Source organism: Scomber scombrus, chromosome 9 (genome assembly GCF_963691925.1).
Source record: "Scomber scombrus chromosome 9, fScoSco1.1, whole genome shotgun sequence".
Taxonomy (NCBI): domain Eukaryota; kingdom Metazoa; phylum Chordata; class Actinopteri; order Scombriformes; family Scombridae; genus Scomber; species Scomber scombrus.
In genome coordinates this window covers 16,843,057-16,853,986 of record NC_084978.1, presented here as the reverse complement: position 1 = coordinate 16,853,986, position 10,930 = coordinate 16,843,057, and the positions used below count along the sequence as shown (strand labels likewise).

General features: G+C 38.9%; 2 protein-coding genes across 2 annotated transcripts; one reads left to right on the top strand and one right to left on the bottom strand.

Annotated features, from left to right (window-relative positions):
- The first annotated feature begins 535 nt into the window (after window positions 1-535).
- Window positions 536-2,886, top strand: LOC133986207 (T-cell leukemia homeobox protein 3-like). Its single transcript, XM_062426014.1, has 3 exons — window positions 536-962; window positions 1,842-2,079; window positions 2,703-2,886. Exons 1-3 carry the CDS (start codon window positions 536-538, stop codon window positions 2,884-2,886), a joined length of 849 nt encoding a protein of 282 aa, XP_062281998.1.
- Window positions 2,887-5,665: 2,779 nt separating this feature from the next.
- On the bottom strand, window positions 5,666-10,493 carry LOC133985680 (Kv channel-interacting protein 1). Its single transcript, XM_062425348.1, has 7 exons — window positions 10,374-10,493; window positions 7,949-8,018; window positions 7,781-7,851; window positions 7,586-7,693; window positions 7,357-7,461; window positions 6,396-6,458; window positions 5,666-5,801 (listed from the first exon to the last, which is right to left on the bottom strand). Exons 1-7 carry the CDS (start codon window positions 10,473-10,475, stop codon window positions 5,754-5,756), a joined length of 567 nt encoding a protein of 188 aa, XP_062281332.1. The 5' UTR covers window positions 10,476-10,493; the 3' UTR covers window positions 5,666-5,753.
- Between the last annotated feature and the right edge of the window lie 437 nt (window positions 10,494-10,930).

Sequence of the window (10,930 nt, the reverse complement as noted above, 5' to 3'; positions counted from 1 at the left end):
TTTTTTATTTTATTTTTTTTACATATACTATCATAAATGTCCATGAAGTTGTCGCTTGCTACTTAGTTCTCCATTAAAATGAATAAAAACGACAACATCAAATACTAACTCATTTAGAATGCATGAAGCTACCACGCTGATGCCAGTGGTTATGGGAAATCTTAGTTACTGTGCCAAATCGTGGGCCTACCCCCATTAACATTCAATCAGTCATCCTGGTGCCAGCCAATGAAAGGTGGAGAGAGATGGAGGAGGACGGAGCTGCTAGACGGAGCGTTTTGACGCGCTGAGAGGAGGACAGAGCGTCACATCTCTCCAAACGCCCAGCAAACTTTCACCACAGCCTGTCGAGAGGACCCAGTCCTCCAGAAGAGGCCTGTTTGAGACAACGAAGACACGTTGGATTCTGGGCAAGACGGCTGGACAGCAATGGAGACATTACTGACTTTTGGAACAGTTTGACCCTGCTGTGAATCTTCCCTGAAAACATCTTGTTCAGTTGTTTCCGTTCTTCTTTTGCGACAGCGAGACAGGGATGGAGCAAGCACCAAGCGCGCCAAGCCCTCCTCCCAAACCGGCCCATCACGAACCCATCAGCTTCGGTATCGACCAGATCCTGGGAGCCGGTACGGAGCCAGAGAACGCACGCACTGCTGGAAGACAAAGTGGATCCGATTTAAGCAACGCGGACGGTTATTGCAGTTTAGGAAGCCCGACCGGGGCCAGCGCGCCCTCTTACACAGCGCTGTCTATCTCCCTCTCCGGTATAATGCCTCCGGTGGAGGCTTCAGGTTCATACGGGGAGAGCAGGGGTCTGGGCAGCAGGGGAGTGATTCGAGTCCCGGCCCACAGACCCATGACAGCTCCGGGACCCCCAGCCTCCGTCCAAAGCGCTGTCCCTGGGTTTGGAGGGCTGTGCTTCCCGTGGATAGGAAACAGGTTCGCCAAGGACAGAATATCAGGTAGGCCAGCTGTTAGTCTCAGTGGTTCCCTTCATTAATATTCTATCAATTTTTAAAAACGTCAATAACTGCTACTGGACCATTAAATAAAACAAACACCTGTGCCAAATATTTGTAAAGGCTATTTTCAGTCAACTGAAATGTGTTTCGTTTTAATTATTAAGAAGGAAAATCATAATACAAAAAGTATAAAGTTTTCGATGATTTTTAAAATAATAAAGCAAACTACATTTATTATATAATGACTTGTTTCTGTGTTGCTGACTTCACTCATGTTTTAGGAGTTGGATATTTTACTTCTTATTCTTCTAAATCATGTAGGCTAGATCAGTAAAACAACTAATTCAACTAATCTCATTGCTGTGGTGCAGAAAAATCCAATATATTTATAAGCTAAATTAAAAATATAAGACTGACTATTTGAAGAATTATTAGAATATAAAATAAGTAACATCACAAAGTAAAAGAAAAGTAAAAACTACTGAATAAATTAGTAAAGGCTGTCTGGATTTAACAAATGTAATAAAAACAAAATTAAAGTTGATTTAAAACATTATGTCACACAGACAGTGGTGCTTGCTTTATTGAAGATTAATAGAAGTTTTATGATAAAGGCCTACAGTACAGTATGTAAAGGAAAGATAATAAAAAAATAGGGCCTGCTGTCTTCTCTGTAATTAGTAGTGTGGAGATCAAACATACTTTTGTCAACTCCTGTTTCACAACCATCTTTAGCTCATATATGGTCAGTCTAAATAAGGAATCGTTGTCAATCAGGGCAGAGATCTGTGATGTATGGCCTTGAATTTCTATACATTGTCTCATTTTTCAATCTCATCTTCTACTCACCGTGCGTCTTTCTATCTGTCTTGCCTGCAGCGGCTCTGGTGCCATTCGCTGTTACGCGGCGGATAGGACACCCGTACCAGAACCGGACTCCCCCCAAACGGAAAAAGCCGCGTACGTCCTTCTCCAGAGTTCAGATCTGCGAGCTAGAGAAGCGCTTCCACCGGCAGAAATACCTGGCCAGCGCCGAGCGAGCAGCCCTGGCAAAGAGTCTGAAGATGACAGATGCGCAGGTCAAAACCTGGTTCCAAAACCGCAGGACGAAGTGGAGGTTGTTATGAAAACTCATATTCAGAGTCAAAGTTGTGTACAATTATATTTATAACTATAGTTAAACACGCTTTATACGTTTAAACCTGGACACTGCAGCCCTCCTACGCCAGTTTCCCAGTTCAAAAAAAGTTTCCCGTTTGGCAGATGACCCCATGCGTAATTTCCTGTTAAATAACCTAATTAACAGATAACAGAAATAATAAAAAATAAACTGCAATATATTTAAGCTTTAGAATGATTTCATTGCCATTTCCCCTTTTCTGCCCTGAACAAACATATATTAAGAATACGCTCTACAATTTGTTCAATTTGAACTCATCTAAAATCATTTCAAAGATGTCCAAAATGAAGTTAATAAAAAGTATTCAAGCGAGTCAAAGACATACATTTTACTTTGCAAATTGTTCATGTTTGAGATTAATCTTGACATCTTTGCAGCGCTCTATAAAATCATTTAAATTTTTAATCTAAAATCGTACCACTATAGTTTGTTGCAGTTTATACTAATTTTCACACTTTGACACGTAACTCTTTCTTACATTTTTCTTAAATGTGTACATAATCTTACATGTTCTTTAGCCTATTGATTGATGTTTAATTTCTTCTCCTGTCTCTTGTCAGGAGACAGACAGCCGAGGAGAGGGAGGCGGAGCGTCAGCAGGCCAATCGTCTCATCCTGCAGCTGCAGCAGTCCGCCCTCCAGAAGTCCCTTAGCGAATCAGCGGTGTCTGATCCGCTGTGCGCCCATAACTCCTCCCTGTACGCTCTGCAGAACCTCCAACCCTGGGCCGAGGAAAGGGAATAGAGACCAGACACCACGCTCAAATCAATGAGCACTATCTATTATCCCTGGGAGGATAAATAAATTAAATTAGGCCTACATGAGGACTGCATCTTTGGGACTTACTTTGATCCATGCAATGGAGAGGAAAAAACGGTTGGACAAGACAAACTGAAGAATGGGTCACACCAGTTTTGAGTGGATGGTTGTGAAACTGGACCTGAAAAGATGGTGAGTGATGTCTGTATTGAAGCAGAAACTGAACTTTCTTGGACATTTTCACAACTCTGTGGGCTACTTTGAAACTTGTCAAATCCAAAAAAAAAGGAAAAAAAAGTGCTGAACAGAGGTTGTCATTGAAATATCTTGTCACCCTGTGATTGTGTTCTTATCTGCTTGTACTTATTCTGTTTATTACAATAAAAAAGGAGTGAGGAATTAACTCCGCAGTCTTGAAGGAGGCAGTTAATTCTCCACCGTATAAGCCATGACATGATAAAGCGTTTTGTGGAGGAGTTTTCTCTCAATGCAACTATTTCCTTTTTCTGAAACAGATAAACCAAGGAGAGCCCTACACACAACGCCTATAATACAGAGTACTCATGTCAAAATGTATTCACCTGCTTTTAATGAATCTTCTTCTCTGTTTATTCAAAATATGAAAATATCTTCACACAAAAAAAGCAGATGTAGAGAATGTTTTATCATTCTGGTGCTAAAATTTTCTTCACATCTAATTTATCATTTTGCACCACTGAAATCACCTGCACATATCCAGGTGTGGTGCACCACCTTAGCCCCAAAAAAGATGCCTAAAGTGTTACATATGAAAAAAGCTATTGTAAGCAGTAATAAAGGGAAAACAGATGTCAGGATTAGTGGGCCGAGAAGTGAAGAAAATATGAAAGAGGCTGTAAATTGGGTAATAAAGGGAGTGATGCATGTTCAGTAATGGTGGTGAGGTTTTTTCATATGCACATTATAAGCTTTATTTGTAGGCCATGTTGGAATGGAGGCACAGATGTACAACCCCTTTTTTGTACTTTCATTGTATAGCTGTGTAAATAATAGTATAAACTGTTCTTGTGACCCTTTTTTCTCATGCTTTTTATGATGCACCATAAACATTTTTTAAAGGTTTTAACACACTATAATTATAACAGAGAGAAGTTGTAAAGCGACAAGGTAAAAAAAAAAAAAAGCAGACAATTAATGTTGTTTCTTGAAAAGTTTAATGATAAATATAATGATTTTATACAATATTTCAATACACACAATATTTCATCCTGACAGTTTTAAGCTGTCTGTCTGTATGCCTGTCGATCTGTTCGTGTTCTCCGTCTGTCAGTGTGTCTGAAAGTTTGTCTGCAGCACATCTCAACAAAGAATATTATCACATTATTGATAGCACAGTGAGTGGGCATGATACTAAATCATATTTGAAAACTGTATTTTTTGTCTTGCTCAATCTTCAAAGCGATGGCTCTTGTTTGAAACATGGCTTCCGTTCCTTTAGAGTCAGTGAAAAGGTCTTTACTCTCATCTTCCCTCATTATTCTCTCATCTTTGTCTTCCCTTTTATTCTTTTGTCACCGTCCCTCCTTCCAGCTCCCACTTTTCTGTCTCTCCCTCACAGTGAAAGGTTGGTCGTTCTGAGTTTTTAAACAGACAAGAGTTGAAGACAAAACTCTCCTCTCTAGCAGAGACACGGTCAGTTCACCTGGTTGTAATGTCCACAAGATGAAGATACAGTACATGCTAGAATAAAAGACACTTTACATCATGACACACACATATACACTGACACACACACGCACATCCCTGTGCCGCTCTGCATTTATATGCCAGTAAACCTCTTAAATGTTTGCTTTAATTGACAATAAAAGTGTACAGTGAGCGTCAGGCAATAGAATTACAGTTATATCCAATCTGACAGAAAGACAGACAGATAAGACGAGAAACACACAGACAGACACGGACAGCGAGTAGAAGCCACAAATACAACAGTTCAATATCTACAGTTGAGTTGTTACAACACTGAAACACTGACTGACACCACTGGCACACGCACACTCACTCGCACACTCACACACACAGAATGAGTTATGTGGCCGTTTTTGTCGCAAGCTGTCACAAGACATAAGACTGTTGCACACTCAGCTCAGTGTCTGAGTTTAGTAGACTTCTGAAAACAGCTGAGGTGGCGTTATGTGATGCTACACCCACACCTGTCTTCCTAAAGGAGTCCACTTAGCATGATGGTCAGTATATTGCCACCACTTTTAAAATGGCACATACACGTTAAATACACTGTGTGCCTCTGTCTTGCATGCTTTACAATATTGCTTATGTTTGATGCACTGACACCGAAAATTCATGATGGGAACAGTTATTATTTAAGCCAGTAATGCACCAAGTATGCATTTGGTTGATCTCACTGCTAAGCTGCTTTCAGGAGCCCTGCTTGATTACGTGGTTCAATTTACATATTTCAGAAAGGTATTCAACCATTTGTGAGATGATCATTATTTACACAATGGGGTGAAAGACACACTGTCCCAAGGTGACAGAAAGTAACAAACAGCAACAAACAAGAAATATGGATGTAAATGATTACAGAAAGGTTGAATGAAGGTGACAGGTTGAGTCTGAAGGAAATTTTCCAAAACCAGTGATGGTTTGTCACCATGGATTTGTTACAGCAAAACACCTCCGTTACATTGTTGTGACAGTTTGTCACACCCAAAGTTCTTGTTTCCTTTCGTCTGCAAGTATGTTCTCTGCAGGTTCCCCTCTCGCTCCATCATCTCCTTCTCTTTTTTCTTTGTTTGCTTCTCCTCTCTTGGTCCGTGCTTGTGTCTGTTGCACTGCATTTCCCTCTTCTTTGTTGTCTAGATGACATTTTCAAAGAGCTGTAGAGACCTCATGATGTTGTCATCCTGTGCCAAGTGAAGAGAAGAATGAAAAGCTAATTGTAATCAGAAAGTCGACCAACAATCACTATTTAATTTAGTTTATAGACCACTAGGGGGCAGTAAAAGCTTGTAAAATGATGACAATGTTATATGGAGAGTAATCACTGCCGACAAACATACTGAAATAAAAACATTTCTGCACCAGCAAAGACCATAATTAATTAGTATAGTAATACTTTCAAAGGAGGAAGATAAAACAAATGCCTTTTATATAGAAAGTAAAATTGTTTGACTTGTTGTGCAAAAAGCCACACAGCACACATTATGACTTGCCATAGTCGTAAAAGCACAAGTGTTACTAATAACATTAAAGATGGCTCTTGACTATTCAATTGTCCCAGTAAGTCATGACAATGTGACAGTGTTATGACTTACCAGCATGTGCAATACCAGGACCCTGAAACTAAAACAGCTAAATTGAATTCCATCATTCATTTTATTAATTACACGTGATTTTCCTACTGTGGCATAACTAAATGTCTTTCACAAAACAGCCTATAGCAAAGTTAGAGATATCCTCAGCATGCAAGACAGAAAGAGGGAAAAGAGAGAGAGTACCTCTTGACAAGAAAAGATGAATTCATCAAGAGTGACCACCCCGTCTCTGTTTTTGTCCATTTTCTGTGGAGAGAAACATTCATGTGGTCATGACATTTGTCAAAGCTTGTGAAGATGCTAAGACATAAATCAAAGATACAGACGCAACCTGCAAAGATTAGTATCCTACTCAGTGACATGATTCTCATTTTGGCAGCTTTGTTATTTTGTTTGTGCATCACACTTCTCAGAGATCACCTGCTGCTCATCAGTGTGTCCAGTACCATGTTTTGTAATCCTTTACTTAACCAGGATAACCTTGTTTACACTATAAATCTGTTTTTCAAGTGCGCCCTGGCAGTAACAACAACTACAGACAAACAACATAAAACAAATAACACAAAAATAAATCTCAGTTCATCAAAATGTCAGACACAAACACCACAGTTATAAATCAAGAACAAAATCTCCAATACAACAATATTAAATATCACATCCTAAAACAATTCAAGACAATAGCTGTGTTGATCCCAGGATGTGTCTTGTTTGATTTACCTACAAAATGTATGCTGAAATAAACCGTGGCTCCTAATGTTACTTTATTTTAAAAAAATATCAGCCTCTTTGCTTGCCTTCCAACTGACAACAAGGCATATTTTAAATGGTGTATTTTATACGGGACTTCATTCACATTTGGCTGGGTGGTTAATTACACATTTTTTCTGTGGTGTGACAAACTGCACAGGTTAAAATCAAACCACAAGATAAAAATCAATATGAAGGGAGTCTAATTAGCCTGATAAGCTTATAGATTACCTCTACCTAAAAATGATGCACACATAAACATTAAAAAGTAAAGAATTTCAAATTTCTAAGTTTGTTTTGCTTCTTTTTTGCTCTTTAGCCACCAATGCTTGTGTTATTGTAGGTGCCCATATTATTTGTGTTGATGTTTTAATAAAAAAAGGTCTGATGTCTTTACCTGAAAAAAGGCATCCACATGCTGTTTGGGTGCGTCAGTTTTCAAGACTGGGTAAGTGTACTTCCCCATCATGTCATATATCGCTCTGACGATGTCTGTCATCTCCTGTGAAACCAAACACAGATGCACACAAACAACGACCAAACTGATAAAAAACATCACGTGAAAATATTATAACCACATGTGTAAAATATAATTCAAAGTTTGACATGTGCGCACAAAAACACACTTCTTTGTTGATGTATCCATCTCTGTTGATATCATAGAGGTTAAAGGTCCACTGGAGTTTCTCAGTGATGGAGCCCCTCAGCAGGATGGACAGAGCTGTTACAAAGTCCTGATAATACAAAACGACGGTATAATAATCTGAAAATAAATGGTAAAATAGAACAAGAATATTTTTTTGTAACGGAATCAAGCAAACCTCAAACTTTATGGAGCCTGAATTTGTTGTGTCAAATGCATTAAACAGGAAGTGTGCATAGGTGCTGGCATCTGCAGGAGAAGAGGAAAACCTTTTGTCAACACACTGCATAGAAACAATACAGAGACACCAATAACACAGCAAACAATAATAACAAACACTCTTTACCTCCATGTGGGAAGAACTGGGAGTATATTTGCTTGAAAGTTTCCTCATTTACAATGCCACTCGGACACTCCTGGAAACAGAAAGGGAGATAAAAAAAAAAGACTAAGTGGGAAGGGGGCTATGTGAGTCCACCCTGGTCAACATCACTAAAATGTTAATTTATGTTAAATCCTGTCCGTTTAATACAGATGTATTTGTTTTTAGAAAAAGCCAACAAGAATCAAGCCAATTAATTAAAGAAAAAAGTTTGATTAAATAAACTCTAATGAAAGGTCTATATTTAAGAACTGCAACAAAAGTCAGCAAAACGCTTCATTAGTGAGACTCCATTCTTTTATTGTTCAATATTTATTGTATGTATGCCTTTATTTGTGATGACCGATTGGACTCTCCCAGGCATGGATGATCTGTGGCCAGGTCATAGTTTTCACACACTTTTTTGCTTGTGTGTGTTTGGGATCATTGTCATGTTGGAAAATTCCTCTCCTGCCAGCCTTCATGAGACTGATCTCATGAAGGTTCATCTTTTTATTCAGTATTTGAGTATACAAACTTGAATGTGTAGTTTATAGCCCCATATCAGCACACTCCTGTAACTGTGGTAGTCCTGGCCAGGTCCATGCTAAACATGCTGGACTCCATCTGATCCAAATCAATTTATTTTGGTTTCATCTGAACAAATAATGTGCTGCCAGTATCTATCAGGCTTCTTTTCATGTGCTTTGGCAAATTTTAATCTTGCAGTTTTGTGCTGTAATAGTTTTTTTTCTCAGGTGGCGTCAGTAGACTTCACACTGTCTGGGCAGTCACTGAAACACCACTTTCCACAGATAATCCTTGTGCCGAGTCAGGAGCACTTCCCTGTCTGTTTTCAATGGAAGGCCAATTTTTTTAGGAAGGCCACTGCGCCTTTTGTTATTGGTGGTATGGATCTTCCTGTATACCTCCTAACCACTGCTGCAACTGTATTTTGACTTCTGTTCAACAGCCTATAGATGATCTTGTAATCCCATCTTTATGAAGTCTCACAATTTGGCCTCTTACTTCAGGTAATTTATTACCATATGGAGCCACATTACATTAGAGAGACTGATGGCAGATCAGTGAGTGTGGCTGTTGGTTAAACGTAGATGTGATAACTTTTTTATGGCGAAAAACGCATTTTTACCAGTTTTGTTGTTGACTAGACAAGACAGTATTAGGTAATTGTCTCCTGTTGTCAGTGGTGCGCTTTTACTTCGCTGTTAAGTTAGTCAAACAAACATTAATATAAATCAGTCAGTGTGTTGCTGGGAGATCACTGACTCATGTAATACTTTGGCATTAATTCAATCTTAAAAGTAAATTTATATTTATTGTGAACGTTAAAAAAAAGAAAACACACACAACTGCAATACAGTTGACAGAGTAACACATACAAAAACACCAATGTAATAACAAACCAGCCTCCATTATAACCTCTTGGTAATCTAAAATAATAATATCCATAAACCCATTTTAATCCCAATTAAATTACCTTAATTTACATTCTAATAAATACTTTCCATGCAGTGAGAGACATACAAAGTGATGATGGAGCCTTGCTGTAGTTCAGGCAGGCAAGAAAGTCAGTTTAGAGTCACGTGTTACATACAAACTCGAATTTAACGACATGCCCACGACCTACCTCTGTCATATACATTTGGCACTCATTCAGTTTGTAGTGGGTTGTCCTTACTGCTACACCGCTGCCTCCTTCAGAGTTTAACTCCCTCCACTTCCCCAGCAACCCTCCATTTGCCTTTAGTGGTTTGTGATGTTGATTGTTTCTTTTAGTGTTTATCAAATGTTGTATATTTCATGCTGGGTGGGGGTTTTCTGAGCTTTCCCTCTCTTTCTCAGGGCTTTGTTAAGCTTGCTCAGATTTATGTCAAAGCATCACATGAGCACATGAGATTTGCACCATCAAACTGAAAGGGTTAAAATCTTGATGTGAATGTCTTTTTCTTTTTTCTATACCGGGCTATAAATAATAAATAAATTGGTCAACGCTCTTGGTGCTGAAATTAAGTTTAATAAACTGTCCAGAAAATAACTGATGACTAATAACCAGTCTTGTAAAACTTTTGTATTTATTAATTGAAATGCATTCAATCTGATGAAAAAGTTTTATGACACTATACACCAATTTGAGAATGCATGGCACCATCATCCTCATCACCTCCAAGCATATTGTAGTGAAGACCTAACTCCATCAGCATTTCACTTTAAAAATGCAGAAATCCCAAAACCACATAAGCTTTGGACCAAACTATCTACAGTACTGACTGACACATCACCTAATGGTAAGAGCAGAACAAGTCTCGCAAAAAACCAAAGCATGCTATGCAATGCATGCATTTTTTCTATATTTTTTGTTATGAAGTGCACCTGAATAGTCACTTACATTCTTGAAGCCCCGGTAGAGCACTTGGAGCTCTCTTTTGCTGAAGTTAGTTTGAGCTTCTAGCTGGTCAAGGCCCTCTGGCCGATGGCACACCATGGTCATCTCCAGGTCATCATCAGCTTTGTCTAAGGGGACAAATACAAACACAGGGAAAGAAACAGAGCAGTGTTATTTAAGATACTTCCTACAGTTATACACAATGCAAACATGGTGGGGGAGCCAAAAAAATGATTAACAGAAATAGTGTAGAAAAGGGAGAAGTGGATAAATAATCAAGTCTGAAATAAAAGATCTTTTTGAAAAAGGCAAAAATGAAAAAATACAGAGAGAGGGAGGAGAGGAGAGGATGAGAGATGGAGGTGCAGAGAGGTAGAGGTCAGTCTAACCGCTCCATGTTCCTCCTCTCACCGGCCCTATCATTAACAACTCATTACTCTCCTTGCTGAAGGGGAGTGGAGAGGACAAACCATTCATTCTGAGACAACACACACACACACACACACACACACACACATACACACATACACACACACACACACACACACACACACACACAC